The sequence below is a fragment of the Bufo gargarizans genome, chromosome 2, assembly GCF_014858855.1.
Source record: "Bufo gargarizans isolate SCDJY-AF-19 chromosome 2, ASM1485885v1, whole genome shotgun sequence".
NCBI lineage: Eukaryota > Metazoa > Chordata > Amphibia > Anura > Bufonidae > Bufo > Bufo gargarizans.
Window position 1 is genome coordinate 119,901,527 of NC_058081.1, and position 23,013 is coordinate 119,924,539.

Below are 23,013 nucleotides of genomic sequence, written 5' to 3' on the forward strand. Positions count from 1 at the left end.
GAAGTCCATTTAGAGCTCATAGACAGACATACTGATATTGATGTCCTATCCTCTGCTAGTAAACATAAGGTAGGAGATAGAGGAACCTTTGTCTGAAAAGCATCACTAAGTATTGTATGATATAATCTATGGGCATTGTGCCAATGTGAACAAATCTAAGAGGCATAAGAAACCTTATTAGTATTATAAAGAATTTTTTCCCAATTCAGATGTAAAGTGTAACCCAAATCAGTTTCCCATTTTTGACAACAAAGAAAATGGAAATCCTGGCAGCTCCTGTGTTCAGCGTTGTATTCCCTATTTCGCTTGCTACTGGAAACAAGTTTTCTCAGTGGACACGTGCACATATCCATATACTTACATATCTTTCTCGCATTTGCCCCCGTTCCCCTGGGTCTGACAGCGGACATACACAAAGGTCCGAGATGGAAACACCTGAGCATGGTGTCAGTACAATGATCAGGTGTATGGAGCCTTGGTTACTCTCCAGAGGCACTTCCAGACGATTGATGTGCTCAGAGGGCAGCCCAGCAATATCCACTTTACACCTAAACAAAGAGACATTGCCAGATTTACCATCCAGTTCACAACACACTCCATTATGTATGTAATGGATCCTCATTAATTACCATCCATTTCGGTATACTATGGTAAAGAATATGCAAGCACTGACATAAATGGGAGAAGGCATGATCTATGAACGATCCAGCATGGCAGCAAGCTTTTACCATCTTCTGTACAACTCTGCAGAATATGCCTCAAAACGTTATAACCTTTAAATTGCCTCATATTATAACATAACTTACATAGAGAACAAAATCTTCACTGCTCTTTCCAAATCAGTGCAATGCATTTCGGAGCAGTCCGCAACCATCGGATTGGCACTAATGCTGGCAATGACATAGGGGGAAACGTGTGCATGGACAATGTCCATTTTAGGCAACTTAAAGTACAAAATGGTTACTGTTTTATGTCATGTTTGTACCATGACTGGTATTCTTTCAAAGAATACTTATCCCTATGTCATCCACCGCCCTATCAGGCCTTACACTAAGCATAGCCATAAGCATCTCCTAGTTTCTGCACTCCAAAGAGGAGCAGACAGGGTGGCAGGGGTGGGTTAGGAACTTAAAGTGATCCTGGGAAAAAAAAAAAAAAAAAAGTGGCCCCAAATTGTAGAGGAGTCCAAATTGACACAAGGCAGGGCAACACAAGTAGACAGGGAGAGCAGAAGGAGACGGGGACAGAAATACCATAGTGCAACACAAAATACCACCCCAACAGAACCATACACCACAGCGCAGTATAAAATACTGTCCTATCACCATACTGAGGATGGTGATAGAGTCTCATATTGCCTCCTTTGCTAGCTTGATTCATTTTTCCACTGCATTATACGCTGGTAATTTCCAGGGTTGACGACCACTGCCGCAGCACAGATACAAGGTTGTAGTGCTTGCACACTATAGGGAAAAAATGCTGACCTCTCTGATGTCGCATAGGTGCAACTTCTGTCTCATAACCCCTGGATACAATCAATCTCACTCTCAATAGTGAATTGTCACAAGGGTGGTGCGCCGAACTCCGTGTCAATCAAACATCATCACTGACACTGATCGCCCATCTGACACCTCTACTGGACAACTAAACTAACGGCACAAATAATGGCTCGAAGAAAAACAAACGCCAACGACTGCCGAATTTGGTTAAAGTGGTATCAACTTAACTGGACGTCAAAAGTGATCGCATTGTGTTGAGGTGTACTTGAACTGATTGTTACATGCAAGGTTTCTGTACAATGCTTCACACTTTTTATAGAATCATATTCAATACAAAGCGACTAATAAAACATGCAACTACATACTTACATTCCCAACAGGTCATCATGTTTGCGGCTATCTTTCCCCCATACTTCAATATCCAATATACCCATCTTGTCAGAGAAGTAATGAAATTCAAAGCGTTCCCTCCACTGAGGATTTGTACTTTTGCATGATGTCTACAAAAGAGGGTATTATTATTTAGGAAGAACCAGAATACAGCTGACAATAAAAAGTACATGCTTTTACTCATAGCCATACAGACAGGTAAGATTAGCCACAGCATAACCATACGGTTAGGCCAAGGTAAAACCACATTCCAGCTTTCTTCTTCTTGAGTAGATATAATGAGAAATGCTGTGGGTAAAGTCGGCAATGTTGCCGCTTTGTCTTAGACCAGTTTTATGCTTGTTATAATGCTTTGTTCCCTACATGTGGCACCCAAAACACTAGATTGCTGTTCATGCCAAACAAATGGCATGAAGTTTAAAAAAACAAAAACAAAAAACAGGACCAGTTTGAACATGGTCACCACAGTACAAGGGTGATGTTACACACAGCTTTTTGAGGCATTTGAAGCAGTTTGAGCCATAGCCAGAAGTAAATCCAGCAGGAAGAAGCAGCCGTTCCTTTTTATTTCTCATCACCTTCCGACCCATTTCTGGCTCAAACTGTCAAAAAAGGTTGTGGCACCACATCATCCTCAAGATGGACAACACCTCACCTTACTTCTGTACTTCTGATCTCCAAGCTTAAACCGTACAAAGGTATCAAAAGCACAGCCATCAGGAAGCTTAATGCCCTCCAGTAGCGTGATGCTGACCGTTCCATTCCAGAGCTGGTTCTTTCTCAGGGACTCCGACAGCTGCAGGGATTGCATGGATGTGGCCTAATGCAAGAAATAATAATAATAATAATAATAATAATAATAATAATAATAATAATACACAACCAAATTAGAAGAAGCATGTATGAAGGGCTAGCCTTCTGGTTCAGGATGTACTTTAGCATATAGAGAACACAACAGCACAGCAAGCATTGCCAAGAGAACTCAGTCGGTGTCAGAACTGGTTATGTCTGAGCTGCTTCCAGGCTTAGGTTACATTTATTCCACAGTCCACCAGTCCATCCACAGCTCTCAAGTTGACTGGGATGCCCAAACTTCAGTTATAACTAACACAGACACATGGTTACATTAGACATATAATGATTTTAACACTTTTCTGGACGCACTCTCCGTTCAGGGAACCCAAAATATCATAACCCATCAAACTCTTAGTCTACACCATAACCAACTATACAGAAGAAAATTATTTCCGGTAGAATGAAACAGCTTGTTTTTTTTTGAAATTCAGCTTTTAGTAGAAATGATTCCGAATGCAATATTTGGTAGAACCAGTTAACCCAGTGGTAAACGCACATTTTGAAAGTTATTATTTTTGACACATCTGGTACAAATTTGTTTGAATACAGAATCTCTCTCCATCCAAGCAGATTGTGTGGGGTTCAGTAACACAAAGACATAACCGATCTATGGACACTAGAATAAGTTGATGAAGCTTAATTTGCAATTAAATCATTTGAAAAAACGTGTCCCATTTTTCTACACTGTCCATTCTAGGGATCAAAGCTGCATCCTCCAGTCTGGCAGCTGCTGCAGGGAAATGGCAACTCGTCTATGAAATATGTCCTAAAATAATTCTGCAGCTTGGTATGTCCTCATTTCAAGCTCAGTGTTTATCTTGGAAGTGCTTCTATCTAACTTGTCCATAACGCAGCTTCACTTAGCTGTGCGAGCTTTGTGAAAATGGAATCCAGTACTGGCTATTAAAAGGGACTGGAGATTACTTCCATATGGCAGAACAGCATGGGAGTGAAGGGATAGGGCCTACAGCAGGCTGCACTTGGCCGAGCTCAGCATCTATCCATGGACACTCATTGCATTACACTAGAACATCTGGATTACTGCTTCTAATGTCCCTGGGAAACATCCACTTCCCATCAAAGGCTTTATCTTTCTCTGTCGTACTTTGAACATTTCAGCGTTTAATTCAGTCATGTTTGAAGTGATGCTTTCCATGTAAATTTTTTTTCTTTCCCCTTCTGCTGCGCTCGTCCACTTTCCCGAAAGACAGTCATATCTGACCTATTTTGCAGAGATAAATTTACAACATTGCTAACATTACCCTTTACTGCTGGCAGGACATGCACAGAAGTTTTTATCACTGCATTCTCTGGATAAAATAAAAGGCTTTGTTTATTTATGTTCTTCAGAGCAAGGAATAAAACAGAAGCGCTGATTCGGCACATAAATGACAGGAACAGAGCGAAACAGATCCCACCGACTATAATGGAATCTGTTTGGGAGAACGCTTTTTTAGCAGAGAAAATAGTCCTGTATACAAGACTTTACTCTGCTATTTCTGACCACATCTGTGAAGAAGGCCTCCAACATACAGTAGATGTGAACATGCCCTTAGATACAGAAAGGACTCTGTGTTTTAGAAGAAGTAACACATTGGTTCACAAGTTCTAGTCCAGCTGCATGGTCTACAGTATATCAAACACCTGTAACAAACAGAAACCCATGACTTCTATAGTTCACATTTCAGGCATGTCATATTATATCCATGCTGACCCCTTAGGTCACTTTTACATAATCCCTTCTAATGCATGTACGGCTTTTTGGTTCAAATGATGGATTAGAGCATGCCCCACGGTACAGGGCCACAATCCTCAGTATTTAGTCAGAGCTTCTGTATGCGATGTAACAGGCTGGGGCGGACTGGGAACTTAAAGTGGCCCTGGAAAAGACCTGAAAGCAGCCCCATGTAGTAGGTGAAGTCAAATTGACTGAAGGAGACAAGTAGGTGGGGCCAGCAATACCGTAGTGCAGAACAAAATACTGCCATATTGCCATCCCGAGGACAGCGATGCAGTGGAATTCAGGAGGCAATCTGCGGCTGTCTGCCAGGTGAATAAGTACCTGATGCTCCTACATTAATTAATGCTGAGTGCAACAAATCGTCATATTCCTGGCCAGCGAGTGTTAGGAGGCCTCAGGTGGCCCCCTGGGATCGGCCCACCGGGAAATTTCACAGTAAGGTCTATGGCCAGTCTGCCCCTGGTAACAGAGGCCTTAAATAAAGAATACCATCAAAGCATGTATCACCTATCCATAAGTTAGGTGACAACTATATCACTGCTGGGTTCCTGATCACTACAAAATAGGTCTCAAGAGTCCCCTTTTTTATGTCACTGCATGGCAATGGTGAGAAGAAGCTTGAATGGAATGGTGGTCAAGTATAAGGGCTCCTCTCCTTTATCTGTCCTTTGATACAGGTTTTATATTATTAGGTTTTTGCACAATGAATCTGTATAGGAATAAAATAAAATCTGAATTCCCAATGCACAGATAATTTAAGAACATGCAATACGCAACTCCCTAATAAATACTATTTATAAGCATTTATCTTACAAATGTGCCTAGAAGTAACCACAGAGGAGCTCTTTAGCAATGTCCTTACAGTGAAGAGCTGGTGGTCTCCAGTGATATCTCTTTCGCTGCTAGCAAAGAAAAACAGCATTAGGTGAGGTTAGTTTTCCCCTGTGGAGCCAGCTTTTGTTAGCTGGGGAAAGATAATGATTCAGAGGGAGAATATGGTCGTAAAAGTCCATGTGGGGGCAAATAGAGCAAGAAATGGGGGCTAATATCAATCATATTTATTTTATGCATCAATGCAGCAAAACAGGATGCTATATTTCCCATTCAGGTCTATGGAGAAGGACAGCACTTAGATAGCCACCTCTCCACCAGACCACTGTGCTCGGACCCACCCCACTCACACCAAGCTACATTTTGATGCCATGTTGAATTAGCATGCCATAATTAATTGAAAAGAAAAAAGAAAAAAAATGAAAAGATTCATCATATGAGATTGGGAATGCTAAAAGCCCATGATGTGCAAGCTGTAATGGTGAATACCATGACTATTATCTAAGTTTTTTCATGCATTAAACAGAATTTAACCTTTCGAGAGAGTGTGACAACTCGGAGCAAAACATAAATGGTCTTTTAAAAAATATACATCATCCTATTTATGCAAAAAGGATAAGGAGAAAAAGGTCCACTTGTAACACATTGATTTTTCAAAGATTGTTCACACATAAATCTGCAGTTTTCTCTCTATGTGCCCGATGCATTAAAGCCTTGTAAAGTATATAATTCCTCTAGCTGTATATTTTCGCAGCCTCTCATCTCTCCCGTGAAACCAGAATTCCCCATGCTCAAATTTTTTCTGCTCTTGAGTCAGGGCTGTTTTGCTAACTGCCAGTACTCCTCTACAGCCCAGGGTTTCCTAACTAAAGATGGTTATTGATGTACTGCTGTTTTAGTGCACTAGGAGAATCAATAAACTACGGCATACAACTGTTTGTCAGGTTTGCCAAGGCACTGTGGGAAATTCTATCCACATTCGTACAGGAAGGAGGCCTGTGTCCCAGTGTGGGGACTGGTTATGTTCTGCCTCCCTCTGCTGGCGATCCAACATTACTGCATCACCTGCTAAAGAACCACAGTACTTCTTAATGTACAGTGTACTACACAGACATTACAGTAAAACATCCCAAGGCTATAATCTTTTACTGCTGCATTGTGTACCATAGTGTAAGTGTGAGTATCCCCCACAGACACTGAAGAGGTTCCCAATCCTAGCCCTGAAGTACACCGTTTACAGATTTACATGCAAAGTATTTACAGATCACATTTAGATGCAGCAATAATTGTTCTTGCTTTTTTTTTTTGTCGGTAGCACAACCCTATTTACATGGGGCAATGTGATTCTTGTGCTCCATAAAAGACGGGATCACCGATGACTGGCAGTACTTTCACATAAAGCAATTATTGAGAACAAGCATTTGTATGAAGAGCTGTTCTCAATAATGGACCTCGTAAGTGGACCCTTAAAATCTGGGGGTAGAGTACTGAAAAACCCATAAAACAGAACACTACAAACATCCAGCACTTTTTACAATGCATTATGTTTCATGTGATAGGTGAACTAAAGTTCTGAAGTTAATATCTTCTGATGCTAGAAGATGCATGAAATAGGCTGCTGGAATCCTCGAAGAAAATTACATTCATTTTAGGCCTTAATCAGTTATCACTGCTGCACTTGCATTTTATTAGTGTGATGTGAAGTTGATAGTCGATGCCTTGGGAGCTGGATGACCTGCAGGGAGATGCTCAGTCTTATCTGCCTCTGTACTCATAATACACAAGACATGCTGGGATAAGAAGAGGCAAACTACTGGCTGATATGGGCTCAAAAGAAAAAAAAAATACTTATTAAATACTTATTACTGCCTCAAAGTCACACTTCAGATCGGAGATGCGGTAAGAAGGGCGCCTTCACAGAATATAGGAAATCTTACTAAGGTCCAATGAATCCAGAGATCGTATGCCCTGATTGGCCCCACTACCTGCACAGGTGACAGATTCCTACATAAAGTCGCTCTAAAGTGACAAATCGGTCATTTAGTTGACTAAATCCTTTTGTGAACTATCAATAGGTGAGAACCCTGCTCTATCCCATAGAGTGGCTGCCTGTACCAGGGGGAGGTCATACCTGGAATGAGTAACACGTGACAGAAATCCAACATAACTTACCTTGGAAACATTAAGCCTTTTCCGTGATGCCCATCTCTGTAACAAGGGGAATAAAACACAAGATCAGATTGAGGTGAGGAAACCAATAAACGTACCTTTTATTTAACGTTATTTTAAACTATTCTAAATGACATACAATTCATTTTTATAATGTACTTCATTTCTTTACGGACTGTTTTATTGACAGAATAGGCACCTGAAGTTCAGGACGTAGACTTGTACACTGCTGACTAGGGTTTTTGATTTGATTTCGATACCATAAAAAATTATTGCAACGCTCAATGCCATGCGAAACAAACCACCAAAAAAAGACATGCGCGATCCGCATTTTATGGAATGTCTGGCCCAAAATAGAACAGTCCTATCCTATTTTTGGGGGGGGACAAGGTGACAAAAAAATGGCGAACCGCGAGTTTATTATTTTATTTTTTTCTGTTACGACGTTCACTGCATGGGAGATTTTTTTTATATTTTAATAGTTCGCACTTTTTCGGGCGTGGTGATATGTAATGTTTATTTTTTATTGTTTATATATTTTATATGTACAATTGGGAAAGGGGGCATTTTAAACTTTTAGTATTTTAGTGTCTCTCCCCCCCCCCCACACCCCCCACATTTTTGTAATACTTTTTACTTACTATTAGCCCCCTTAGGGGCTAGAACCTGGGATTTTTTAATCCCTTGTCCTATTCACCCTAATGGAGATCTATTAGGGTGAATAGGACTTTACACTGCCCCTGTGCTTTGTGCACACAGCAGCAGGGAGCTTTCCATGGCAGCCAGGGCTTCAGTAGCGTCCTGACCGCCATGGTAACCGATCAGAGACCCGCAATTACACTGCTGGGGCTCTGATCAGAACTGCCACTACCACCAATAAAGAGGGGGGGGGGGACCCTGTGGCCACTGCTAGTTGTTTCAAGTTATCCCCTATGCCCAGGCTAGGGGATAACTTGTAAATCGGTGGGGGTCCCAGCAGTCTGTTATCACTGGATTTCCAATAGAAATTAATGGAGCAGCTGCTCGCATGCGCAAACCGGCTGCTCCGTTCATTTCAAGGGGGCTGTAGGGGGTACAGGGCCCCCATTCTCATGAATGGTGGAGGTCCAAGCGGTAGGACCCCCACCAATCTAATAGTTAGCCCCTATCCTGGGCATGGGGGATAACTTGAAACAACTGGAATACCCCTTTAACCCACTTGTTCTCTACAGGATTAGTATCAGGCTGAAGCAGAAAGTGCCGCAGACTGAGAAACATTGGGGCAGTTGTATTTCTTGTTTTACTTTGAGCATTTCTGTATGGGTTGTGTTCCTTTAATAAACAGGTCTGGGTATAATCCAGTACTGCAACGCTAGTTTAGGTGGGAAAAAAATTGGTGAAGATATTTTATTTTGCAAGAGTGTCAATGAAGGGGAAAACTACTTACATTATTCTTCGAGTCCCTCAACCTGATGGACAGACTGATATCTGCCACAATCACACCCATGTCTTGCTCTAAGCTATTAGGATCTTCCAACCGAAACACTTTTTCTGTAGTCCTACAAGGAAAAATAAATACACGGTATATATAAAAAGGACAAGTAATCAGCAAATACCAGTATTTCACATGGAAAGATGTCTGATCATCTGAACAGCGAGCAGTTTCTGCATCAGTTACATTGGAATACCAGAATGCTTCACGCTTCATCGCTCAAAAAACAACTTTCACATTATTCTGACATATTGCAGCTCGGTAAACTGTATTGACAATGATAATGAAATACCAATAGTGTGTCATTATTCAGATCCAAGACGCAGCACAAGCTGCCTGCGTGGAGGAGCCAAAAAGGGATTTACAAGAGTCACTGCCAGCACTTCAATGGATGTGAAAAAGAAAATGTCATGCAAGTTAAAAACTCCTCCTATGAGGCCTCATGCATATGACTATTTTTGCAGTCTGCAAATTGCGGATCCGCAAAATAGAGATACCGTCAGCGTTGCATCCACATTTTTGTGCGGACCCATTGAGTTCAATGGGTCTGTGGTCCACATTTCACGGCCGAGTATAGGACATTTGCTATCTTTTTGGGAACAGACATGGATGCAGAAAGCACACAGGATATTCATGTGTTTTCTAAATGTGTAAGTCCATCCATATGTCCATGACGTATCCATCACCATAGAGTTCGATTGTAAAAAAAAATTAATAAAAAATAAAATAAAAATAGAAATAACGTTAACAGTGTACCAAGCTTGCAGAGTACTGCAAAACAAAAACAAAAACAAAAAAAAGTATACTTTGACATATATGTTGGTGAGGCTGATTAGTCAGCCTGCATTTGTGGGAGGGGTGGAGGCTCTTCCTATACGAGCCACAGCCTCACTCACAGGCGTGTGTTTTCAGGTGCATACATACCTGCTTCCCTAATTTCCTAATAATCCATGTTGATTGCTCACTCTGTTTTGACAGCAAACTGGTCTGGTTCGCCCTACAGCATCATTGTCATGTCTTACACAGATATTTTGTCTTTCTTTAAAGGGAATCTGTCACCTGCTTTTACCATTTTAAACTGGCACCATTGCCATGTTCACTAAAGTACCTTATTTCCAGCCGTCTTCTTTTTACTTTATTTCGTTTTGTCCTTTTGATATAAAAGCGCTTTTTATGATATGCTAATGAGGCTCAAAGGTGCCCAGAGGGGCGTTTTTTTTCCTTCTCCGGTGCCCAGTGACGCCCCCCTGCAGTGCCCAAGAACGCCTCCTGATCCTCAAATAGCCTCCCACAGCCCCGGCAAACTGTTCCGCCCCCTCCCCACGTCATAGTCTACCTTCTAGAAATGCCCCGTCCTTCTTCCTGTCTGCTGCCTGCACGATCATCAAGACTGCCGACAGGAAGAAGGACGGGGCATTTCTAGAAGGTAGACTATGACGTGGCGTGGGGGCGGAACAGTTTGCCGGGGCTGTGGGAGGTTATTTGAGGATCAGGAGGCGTTCTTGGGCACACTGCAGGGATGCGTCACTGGGCAGCAGCGGAGAAGGAAAAAAACGCCCCTCCGGGCACCTTGGAGCCTCATTAGCATCTCAAAAGGACCAAATGAAATAAAGTAAAAAGAAGACTGCTGGAAATAAGGTACTTTAGTGAACATAGCGATGGTGACAGCTTAAAATGGTAAAAGAAGGTGACAGATTCCCTTTAATTGTTTATGCTTTTGTTCAGGTCCTGCCAGAGGAAGAACAAGTAGGGCAATTCCCTCTAGCATTTCAGTCTCGGATCGTAGTCGATCATATCTTGTCAACCAGGTCCCCGTGCAAAGTCTTTGCCTCTTTACCACGACCAGGAATTAATTTTCGCCGGTAGCTTCATTGCATTGCATTCCCTCACTCATGGGAGGGCATAGACAGAATCTTGTATATTATGGCTTCGTAGCTTCTTGCCGCACTAACCTCAGACTCCCTACAACCACGTTGAATCGGATTTTGCACAAGGTCCAGTATTTCCTCACGGCAGAAGATTCAGATAGTAGGTCGGTCTTCACGTCTCAAGCATAAAAACAATTCTCAAGGGTACACAGTAGAACAACGCGCGGACCACGGCTAGCAGATAGCTGTTTGGGGAACTATTCAAGGATTCTCTTCCTATCTACATGGTTCTTTTTGGCCCTCATTCCTGCATAGTCTAGGCAGTTAGGTTTCGGTCCCACGATCTCCTGAGGCTAGAGCATTGCCAGTACTCGCACTAGACGCAAACGTTACAAGTTTCAGTTGGTTTTTATGATCCATTTCACAACGTATTCCCGGTCCTCCATTCTGCTTTGGGGCAGTATCCGCAATATTAAGCTTCATGTCTCTGGCCTTGTCATCCACAAGATGGGTTGTAGGTCTCCTACTGGTCTTGCCTCATATACCCTGAAATTTTCGCTCTAGATCCCTGACGCCTTGCAGTTGGCTTGGGGATTAGTTTGCACATGCCATTTAAATTCCCTTTCTACCCTACTTGGCTTGGTTTTTGCCCACTTATAGGCCTACCCAAGATCATGGCTTAGGGCACGCCTAGCTGGGTTAGGTTATTCCCGTTGTTTCTCTCCCTAGGGTTCTTCGGATATCTTTTGGCCATAGCCATGACCACAAGTTGGTAAGGCTGATTAGTTAGCCTGCATTTGTGGGAGGGGCAGAGGCTCTTCATATACGAGCCACACCCTCACTCATAGGCGTGTGTTTTCAGGTGCCCCTCCCTTATCTTCTCATTTCCACAGGGTATGCCCACTTATAGGCCTACCCACGATCATGGCTTAGGGCACACAACAAGCCATTTAGTCAGGTCAGCTAAGACATGCCTAGCTGGGTTAGGGTGTTCCCGTTATTTCTCTCCCTAGGGTTCTTCGGATATCTCTTGGCCGTAGCCATGACCACAAATATAAAAAAAAAAAAATATATATATATATATATATATATATATATATATATATTCCCTCAATGGAACACTATGGGGATAAATGTCACTGTATGTAATCTGTCTGAGGCATCCATTAACAAATACATTATGTATGACAAAAAAAGTGAACCCAGCCTAACCAGCTCTGCTCATTATACAACAGATTGAGCTGTGTAGTTCTGTTGCCTATTTCTAGCACCAGAGCTACTCCCGAACAGCTGATCAGCAAGGGTGCAGAGCATCAGACACCTGACCATCTGATACTGAGGATAGACCATTAAAGTCGCAATATGCTGCCCTCAATGTGCATAAGAAAGAAATCTGTCAGTCATCATCCAGAGGCGATGGAGGAGCGGTGACAGCAGTGACCGACCGCTGACATCAGCAGGTCTGAAACTACACTATGTTGTCCTCAGTGATGGCAGCCTAGTGCAGATGACCGGTTCCCTTTAATACAAAAATCTTGAAAAACAGACAAATCACAGTGTGCATATACAGATTATCCAACAAGTAAAAGAAGGGTGAACTATAACAAAAAATAAAAAAATACTGGAGGTTTTAAAGATAAAAAAATAAATAAATACATACTTGTTGAGTTCAAGCTCTTGCAGATCCAGAAACGCAGATCCCATAAAGTCATCAGTTGTTAAGTCGCGATCATAAACCTATATATGTAATGAAATTCGTTTAAAATCAGAGTTACCTAAAAGTTGGGTTAAAATTCATCGCTGAACTAATAATCACCTTGATTTGCAGCTTCTGCTCTAGATTTTGGATTGGCAACACAAATGTCTCATCCCACACTGGATTCAGGTTTTTATAAATGACTTTGCTTTTGTATAAGGTCTTCTTATTCAGTTTGAACTTTACATAAGGATCACTGGTACCTAAACAAGCGGAGAATGATTAAGTATTAGAAGAACATCCTAAATGGGACATGAACATTGCTACTAAATCATCAGTCTCTGATAAAGGGGTCTTTGTTGCCCACTGCAACCAAAGAGGTTATTCCCCCCCCCCCCTCTCAGTGCAGTTAAGAAAGGTAACGCTTAAACGCTTAAACTCTGGTTACACTGGCATATGACTGATCCAAATGGCGAGAGACCACACCGACCTTTAGTAAGGTCTATCATGGTTCCGTTCTGATAGCAAGAACAGCAATGAATTCTGCTGGGTCCATGTCAAAGTGATGGAAACCATAGAGGAGGCAAATGTGGAAAGAGCCTAAACTCAGCACAGCATTACCATACCTGTGACTACATGTTTTTGCCACAATACCACAGCTACATGCATTTGATTTTTTTTTCTCAAGCACTCTACACAAAATGTGTACAGGATGGTGTCCAGGTAGGTTCTCAAGAAGCTGCTATTATACATTTAGGTACCGAAGACTTTGTTCACATTGGGTTTGGAGCCAGGATTTATACAAAGAGTTTTTCTTTATGCCTCTATAAGAAATAGAGTATTCTATTCAACTATTCATTACCACAAAAAACAAGGAGCCTACAAAAGTAATGTGTAGTCAGAAAACGACCTAAATCAAGTTTTTGGGATTTTTTTTTTTCCCATGTCACTATCCAAAAATAAAAATCCTAAAATATATAAAATATAAAAAGACCCTTCTAGTAGTGTTGGACGAGCATGCTCTGCCGAACACAAATTTTACTCGAGCAGCGCGTTTCTCGAGTCTCCTCCCCACATGTTTATTGGCTGCTATGCAGCCAATAATTGTGCGCTGAGGTACTGGCACTCACTGTAATGTCGTAGCCATGTTGGCTACTGGCATTACAGTGATTGGCTGTCCGGAACGTGTCATCAGGTGCTATATAGCGCCCGACGATACGTGTTCGGCTTAGTCTTAAACCTCATGCACACGGCCGTTGTTTGGGTCCGCATCAGAGCCGCCATTTTAGCTGCTCGGATGCGGACCCATTCACTTCAATGGGACCGCAAAAGATGCAGACAGCACTCCGTGTGCTGTTCGCATTCGTTGCTCCGTTCCACGGCCCCGCAAAAAGAAATATAACATGTCCTATTCTTGTCCGCAAAACGGACAAGAATAGGCAGTTATATCAATGGCCGCCCGTTCCGTTCCACAAATTATGGAAGGCACACGGGCGGCTTCCGTTTTTTGGGGTGGACCGCAAAAAACAACACGGTCGTGTGCATGTAGCCTTAGTCAGGGAGAGCTGTGCTGAAGAAGGGACAGAAAGTGTAGGGAGTGAAATAGTAATATTTTAGTAAAAAAACTTGTTAGAGACCCAAAAATCCTTTAAAGGATTATTGATTATTGAAATATATATTATTAGCGCAACCTGCGCTAAATTGCATGCAATTGTTAGTGCTGCTTCTGATAGTGACACAACCTACATATTTTATTTTACATTTGCGCAGCCTAAAATATCTGACATTCAGCGCAATTGTCTGGCCGCTGGTGACAGCAACATTACCTGCGCTACATCTCCTGTATAACGTTTGCGCATCCTAAATATCAGTGACGTTCAGTGTACTTTTTTCATAGACGCTGCGGACAGCAACATTATCTGTGCTACATCTTCTGTTTAACGTGTGTGCATCCTAAAAATATATCTGTGTCATCCAGTGTACTTTATTTGTGCATACACTTACAAAACCTGTGCTACTATATATGTGTGACATACTTGCAAGCATATATACCATTTAATATGCGCAAGGCGAGCAGTAAGGGATGGGGAAGTGGCCGTCATGCTGATGGTGCAGGTGCATGCAGAGGCCATGGCTCTGGGCACGGTGAAACTGTGCCTGCTGCCAGAGCACAAGAAACACTCATCCACGATACCTAGCTTCATGTCCCAGTTTGCAGGGTAGCGCAGGACACCACTCTCTAAGTCATACCAGTGCGACCAGGTGGTTGATTGGATTGCACGATCAGTGTGGGGGAAAAACTCCACATTAAACACAGGAGGGAAGGGGAACAGTAATTGGAAAACTAGGGAAGGAAACTAGGGAAGGAACAGGTCACCTCCTAAACATCCCTAATCCGGGTTCTAACTACCTATAAATATAAAACTAATATAAATAGACCTTGAAGGTAGGAATATTCATATGCTGTATACCTAGGACCTTATATCCCTATAAGTCCCTGGACATAGACAACCCATTCCTCCCCAGATGGACAAATGGAAGTCTTTGTCTCAGGCCCAGATACAAACAACAGGGAATATAACAAACACAAAACAATTAGCAAAGACAAGACTTATCTGAAAGTAGAAAACTGGCAACTCCAGAAGCACCACAGAGTACAACAGACCAGCTAGTTAGAAGGCAGGAAGAAAATCTATAAAACGCACAACCAAGAGTAAGAAGTGGCTACTTATGGGAAAAGTAAATTACCAACAAGCAACACCTGAAGCAAGGGGTGTGGAATTCACCAAAACACAGACGCAATAAAATCCACAGTAAACTTGTCAATTTAACCCACAAATTGACAGTCTCTCCGATCTCCTGGTACCTGACACGGGAACGTCCGTGAGTCGGTTAAGCACCACCCTGTCTTCCACAAAGTGCTGTCTCAGTAGCTAAGAGTCTGGTCAACAGAATCTTCACCCAGATACTCCTTCCTCCCACCATAGAGAGTCTTGGCAAACAAGTGATCCCACACTAGGATATTCCGAGGAGCTCTTTTCATTGCCATTCCTTAATTTGGGCCTCTCGTCAAGCACGCTTAAAGAGGGACATAGAGAAGATATTGTGCCCTGATTCCCAAACTATTGAGCATCCACAGTCACAAGAAGATGACGGTGGGGAACCGCAATTAGCGTTTCACGAGGTGGATGATGATGATGGAAACACAGTTGCCAATAAGTCAACCGCAATTAGTGTCTCAAGAAGTTCATGATTAGCATGACACACAGTTGTCAATAACTGAGGTTGTTATTAGGTCAGGAGGATAACCAGAGTGAGGAAGTGGAATAGGAGGTGGTGGACGATGTAGTCACTGACCCAACCTCGGAAGGTGGCAAGCCGAGCGAGGACAGCAGTAAAGAAGGAAGGGATCTGCAGCACCGCAACAGGCTGGAAGAGGCAGTAGAGTGGCAAAAGGGAGAAGGCGGTCCACACCAAACAAGCCCGCAACTGTTCCCGGAGCACCCGGTGTTCTGCAGTCTGGCAATTCTTTTTAGGAAAGTGCGGACGATAAAAGAATAGTCATTTGCAACCTGTGCCGTACCAAAATGAGCAGGGGCGTGAACACTATAGCCACCTCACCACCATCAGCATGATCCACAACATGGCATCAAAGCACACTAATACAGTCAGGTCCATAAATATTGGGACATCGACACAATTCTAACATTTTTGGCTCTATACACCACGACAACGGATTTGAAATGAAACGAACAAGATGTGCTTTAACTGCAGCTTTAATTTGAGGGTATTTACATCCAAATCAGGTGAACGGTGTAGGAATTACAACAGTTTGCATATGTGCTTCCCACTTGTTACGGGACCAAAAGTAATGGGACAATTGACTTCTCACCTGTTCCATGGCCAGGTGTGTGTTATTCCCTCATTATCCCAATTAGAATGAGCAGATAAAAGGTCCAGAGTTCATTTCAAATGTGTTATTTGCATTTGGAATCTGTTGCCGTCAACTCTCAAGATGAGATCCAAAGAGCTGTCACTATCAGTGAAGCAAGCCATCATTAGGCTAAAAAACAAAACAAAAAAAACAATCAGAGATAGCAAAAACATTAGGCGTGGCCAAAACAACTGTTTGGAACCTTTTCAAAAAGAAGGAACGCACTGGTGAGCTCAGCAACACCAAAAGTACCGGAAGACCACGGAAAACAACTGTGGTGAATGACCAAAGAATTCTTTCCCTGGTGAAGAAAAACACCCTTCAAAACAGTTGGCCAGATCAAGAACATTCTCCAGGAGCTAAGTGTATGTGTGTCAATGTCAACAATTAAGAGAAGAGAAGACTTCACCAGAGTGAATACAGAGGGTTCACCACAAGATGTAAACCATTGGTGAGCCTCAAAAACAGGAAGGACAGATTAGAGTTTGCCAAACGACATCTAAAAGAGCCTTCACAGTTCTGGAACAACATCCTATGGACAGCTAAGACCAAGATCAACTTGTACCAGAGTGATGGGAAGGGAAGAGAAGAGTATGGAGAAAGAAAGGAACTGCTCATGATCCTAAGCATACCACGTCATCAGTGAAGCATGGTGGTGGTAGTGTCATGGCGTGGGCATGTATGGCTGCCAATAGAACTGGTTCTCTTGTATTTATTGATGATGTGACTTCTGACAAAAGCAGCAGGATGAATTCTGAAGTGTTTCGGGCAATATTATCTGCTCATATTCAGCCAAATTCTTCAGAACTCATTGGACGGCGCTTCACAGTGCAGATGGACCGACCCAGAGCATACTGCAAAAGCAACCAAAGAGTTTTTTAAGGGAAAGAAGTGGAATGTTATGCAATGGTCAAGTCAATCACCTGACCTGAATCCGATTGAGCATGCATTTCACTTGCTGAAGACAAAACTGAAGGGAAAATGCTCCAAGAACAAGCAGGAACTGAAGACCGTTGCAGTAGAGGCCTGGCAGAGCATCACCAGGGACGAAACCCAGCGTCTGGTGATGTCTATGCGTTCCAGACTTCAGGCTGTAATTGACTGAAAAGGATTTGCAACCAAGTATTAAAAAGTGAAAGTTTGATTTATGATTATTATTATTATTGTCCCATTACTTTTGGTCCCTTAACAAGTGGGAGGCACATATGCAAACTGTTGTAATTCCTACAACGTTCACCTGATTTGGATGTAAAAACCCTCAAATTAAAGCCGACAGTCTGCAGTTAAAGCACATCTTGTTTGTTTCATTTAAAATCCATTGTGGTGTTCTCTAAGGTCACCCGTGCCCTGACCAACGCAGTTATTGGGAAGGTCCACTTAAAGGGTTTCTACACCAGATTTGGTCCTATTTAGCGGACTGACACTAGCGATGTGCTAGTGTCAGCAGTCCATAACAGTGTTCTAACTTATCATCTGTCTGCTGCCGTTCACCTTAAAAACGTACTTTTATAGATATGCTAATGAGCCTCTAGGTGCTATGTGGGCGTCATTAGTACCTAGAGGGCTCCGTCCACTAACCATTTCAGCCGCCCATCGCCCATAGCACATCGCTAGTGTCAGTCAGCTAAATGGGACCAAATCTGGTGGTAGAAACCCTTTAACGACTGACACACGGACAAGTGCTTTTGGCCAGGGACACTACATTTCCCTGACGGCACACTGGGTGAACGTTGTGGAGGACAGGAGCGAGTCGTACCCTGGGATGGCACAGGTGCTACCAACACCAAGGATTGCGGGCCATACTTCCTACGTTGGTGGCTACAACCCCCCCCCCTTCTCCGCCACCTCTGAATTATCATAATGCAGCACCAGTCTGACATCATTAAGTAGCTGGAAGCAGTGTAGCACTGCAGTGGGGAAGCGGCAACAGGCTGGGCTTAAACTGATCTGCTTAGGTGACAAACAGCACATCACCACAGAGCTGTGGCAGGGGATAAGGTATCAGACTGAGCTGTGGCTCTGGCCACTCAACCTAGAACCAGGCATGGTTGTGTCCGATAATGGCCATAACTTGGTGGCGTATTTGCAGCTTGGCAAGCTCACACACATACCATGCCTAGTCCACGCATTCAACCTAGTGGTTCAACATTTTCTCAAAACCTACCCCAATTTGCCTGAGCTACTGGTGAAGGTGCACCGCATGTGTACCCATTTCTGCAAGTCACCAACAGCTTCTGCCAGTCTGGCAACGCTGCAGCAGCGCTTGCAATTGCCAGCTCACCGACTGTTGTATGACGTCAGCACCCGCTGGAATTCGACGTTCCACATGTTGGCCAGGCTTTGTGAGCAGCAGAGGGCAGTAGTGAAATACCAGCTGCAACATGGTCGTCGCCTTTCCAGTCAGCTTCCGCTCTTCACAAGCGACGAGTGGGTCTGACCTCTGAGGTTTTTACGCAACTTTGAGGAATCAACACAGATGGCGAGCGGCGATAACACTATTAGTAGCCTAACCATCCCACTTCTGTGTCTACTCAAATGCTCGCTGCTCACAATTAAGGCTTTTCATGTGGAAGAGGTGGAAAAGGGGGAAGACAGTTCACGGTGTGATAGCCAGAGCACCCTAAGTTTGTCTTCTCATCGCGAATTGGATGATGAGAAGGAAGAGCAGGAGACAGTTTCCTCCTCTGCAGAGGGCAGTACCCATGGAAGTTATATTCCGTCTGTTCAGTGTGGATGGGTAGAAGAAGAGGAGGAGGAAATTGAGAGTCATCCTCCTGATGAGGACAGCAAAGTCTTGTCTGTAACGGAGTCTGGCACACATGACCAACTTTATGTTATGCTGCCTTTCCCGTGACCCTCACGTTGTACCCATTTAGGCCAACACTGATTACTGGTTGTTCACCCTTATCGACCCCTGCTACAAAGAGAACTTCTCATCTCTCATTCCTGTGGTGGAGAGGATGAGCAAAATGGTGCAATACCAGAAGGTCCTCATGGAAAAATTGCTCCAAAAATTTCCATCTGACAACGCTGGCTGCAGAGTTCGTTGCTCCTTAGCAAACCGAGGAGGCTATACGAGGGAACACACAGCAGTTCCAACAAAGGCAAAGCAAAATTCTCCAAGTCCTAGGAAAGCACCCCTCAACCTGATGTGCTGCCTAGTGTCAGAAGGAGGGAAAATTTTGGGAAGATTGTGAAGGAGTATGTAGCAGACCGTGTCAGCGTCCTCAGTGATCCCTCTGTGCCTTACAACTACTGGGTGTCCAAGCTAGAACGTGGCAGGAACTGGCGCTCTATGCCTTAGAGGTGCTGGCCTGCCCCGCCGCCAGCGTTTTGTATTTAGTGCTGCTGGGGGCATAACAACTGATAAGCGCATACTGAAAATGCTGACTGGTTGACTCTTATAACAATGAACAAGGCCTGGATTGCCCCTGACTTCTCTACTCCACCAGAGGAAAGCGGATGAGCATAAAGGCACTCTAAATCTGGCTTTTATGGTGTATTGAATACACTGTATTCCCATGCACCCCATCCACCACTAAAAAGGGTATATGGTTCAATCTCCCTTTTCTCGTTCTCCTCCATCATATGAACACACTTATTAGGCTGCCCTCACCCTTAATGTTTTAGATGGTCCGATCAGCAGGCCCTTGCTCCAATAGTTTTTGAGGGTCACCAGCAGGCGATCAATCATAATTTTTCAGGGTGTGTACGAAGTACCCCTTTATGTGTAAAAGTGTGTATTGGAGTGCCGGACCCTTGTAATTTTTGGCAGCCCTTTCACTTAGTGCATAGGCTTTATGAGTGTAGGAGTCCCACTACCTGAACAATTGTACCACAATGTGAGTGATGCCCTCCTTTATTTGATATTCAGGTTGTATTGGAGTGCCTCTTCCTTGTAAGTTTTGCCAGCACTTGCACTTTATATACAATATACAGAAAAAAAAAAAGTTTCCTAACCATTTTTCCTCTAAAATAGATTTTATCTTCGGTTTTGGACAGATTATTGTCAGTCTATAAAAGTGGCGAACTACGGTACTCCTCATCGTTCCCAGCAGCGACCTGGACTGACCTTCATTTCTTAAAGTAATGATGGCCACTCGTTTTTCTTTACTTAGAATTTGTATTATGGCAAGAAAAAGCAGCTAACAGTCTATTCAGTAGGACTATCAGCTGTGTATCCACCTGACTTCTCCACAACGCAACTGATGGTCCCAACCCCATTTATAAGGCAATAAATCCCACTTATTAAACCTGCCAGGGCACACCTGTGAAGTGAAAACCATTTCAGGTGACTACCTCTTAAAGCTCATCAAGAGAATGCCAAGAGTGTGCAAAGCAGTAATCAAAGCAAAAGGCGGCTACTTTAAAGAACCTAGAATATGACATATTTTCAGTTGTTTCACACTTTTTTGTTATGTATATAATTCCACATGTGCTAATTCATAGTTTTGATGCCTTCAGTGTGAATCTACTATTTTCATCAGGGTGGATAAAAATCAATGATTTATCGGAAAAAAAAAATCTGATTTTTTTTATTTAAATCAGATTTTTTTAATATAAAATGCTTTTTGAGGAAAATATTACCATCCAAAGGTTATTTCATTATGAAATAAAGATTACTTTTTTAATTATATAGAATAAGGCTGTATAATGTTTAATTTTTTGTTAAATTCCATTAATCCATTCACAATGTCATGCTCTTCCAGAGGTTTTTGTAAGATTACTGGGTAGTTTCTCTGCCTACAAGATATTATCACAGATGCTTGGTTTAATTTTGGAGTTCTCAAAACTGAATTTATAACATGAAAAGAGTTGAGAAAAAGATCTTAATCCTAACTTCTACAAACCTATAAATACAGAATCGACCCCTTCAGTGCTAAGTTTAAAGTTCAGTGAATAGAATATAAACAATATTTTTCTGATTGTTTGGAGTGGAATAGATCTGCACAAGAATAAAGTGAAACTAAGTGTAAGGAGGAAAAGGCAAGCAGACAAGGAGTACTACAAAATGAAAGTGAAACTTTCTGAGCACAGTTCTGCACAGCCACAGACAGACAAGTCTTTGGATCTTTTTGTGTGTATGACCTGAGGTTTATCACATTCTTTCCTTGGAGGAAAAAAACTATAATGGCAGCAGGCCGTAAAAGAGACCCAGTTTGGCAATATTTTAATGAAGTTCCTTTACCTATCGGTAAGGCAGGCATGCGTGCAAAATGCAAACACTGCAACAAACATGGATGTTTAAGTAAATAACATGCTGTAATGTTATTGTTTCAGTTGAATAAATCCTATTTAAATTGTTTTTATTAAGGTAATGAGAGAGAGAGAGAGAGAGAGAGAGAGAGAGAGAGAGACACAGACACACAGAGAGAGACCTGAGAGAGACAGACAGAGACAGAGAGAATAGAAAAAAGGCAAATAAACCGAGAAAGGCGAATGGGTGAATAAACTGTCCACTTTTTCTTCATCACAATTTGGAGTGCTGCCTTTTTTCTCTTCTCTATACACTTGGGACCTTGGTCTCAGGCCCTCAAGAGGAATTGCACCCGCGCCTAATGTGTGCTGCTTTTTTACTATATATATATATATATATATAAAAAATTGAAAAAAAAAACAACCTCAAAAAGATTTTCTTACCATAAAAACATGACTAAACCGATAGGTTACTTTGCTATAAACACATTCCCTTTAATGATACGTTAGGCATATATACTGGGACTTTGTTTATGCCAAAACTAAATTAATCGGATCATCTAATAAATACAAAAAAAAAAAATAACAGGGAAAACAATAATTGCTTGCAATTATGCAGCAAATCGCGAAAACAAAAAAGAATGAGGGGGGAAAAAAAATATACATTTACAAAGACAGCTTCACTTTACAGGAAACTAATTACATTATCTCAAGTGCTTCCCAGTGCAGGGTCCTAAGATGCAGACTTACAAGTGCTTGAAAATATATATGAAATACAAAGGAGGACGAAAGGAAGGAAACAGTGGGAAAATCTCTAATAAAAAGAGGGCTTTAATTAAATGAGATTGCTACTCTGGGATCAGGACTTCATGCCTGTCAGCTTACTCTCAAAATAAACATCTCAAAAGTAGGCCTCCATGGTGTCACTTTCTCACAGGCATTGCATGCTGGGTAATCCCCAGGCATCTTGACAGCTACATAATGTTCACACTGCTTGAAGGGTGAATGGCGGCGAAACAAAATATTAATGTCTGGATTTAATAGAAGAAGGGGCAATGATTTACAAAGCCAGAACGAGGAAATGTGTCAGGTTAGCATGGTGTTAATTGTTGGAGAGAATAATTGGGGAGGAACACACGGAGCTGCTGCATCTCACCATCATTGTCTTACTGTCGGGCACAGTAACATCTCAACTAGCGGCTTATGGGAGGCAGCTCTACAGCAGACCGCTCACAGATTAGATCAATGACAGCTCGTTACCGAGTGCCAGGAGAGGGACATCAAGAAGGGCACCAGGAAGACCCGCACCTTCAAATATTAACAGTCTAATCAAAAATATTTAAGAAGCAACAGATTGGAAATG

General features: G+C 42.5%; 1 protein-coding gene across 4 annotated transcripts in view; it reads right to left on the reverse strand.

The window, feature by feature from the left end:
• Positions 1-23,013, reverse strand: part of MCTP2 (multiple C2 and transmembrane domain containing 2) — a 167,087-nt gene that overhangs the window by 62,737 nt on the left and 81,337 nt on the right. For all 4 annotated transcript variants that reach the window (XM_044279440.1, XM_044279443.1, XM_044279442.1 and 1 more), the window contains exons 5-11: positions 12,641-12,783; positions 12,485-12,561; positions 8,912-9,023; positions 7,489-7,524; positions 2,545-2,709; positions 1,869-1,999; positions 362-548 (exon numbers count right to left, since the gene is read on the reverse strand). In XM_044279440.1, coding sequence (XP_044135375.1) covers positions 362-548; positions 1,869-1,999; positions 2,545-2,709; positions 7,489-7,524; positions 8,912-9,023; positions 12,485-12,561; positions 12,641-12,783 — 851 coding nt within the window. The remainder of the gene's footprint in view (positions 1-361; positions 549-1,868; positions 2,000-2,544; positions 2,710-7,488; positions 7,525-8,911; positions 9,024-12,484; positions 12,562-12,640; positions 12,784-23,013) is intronic.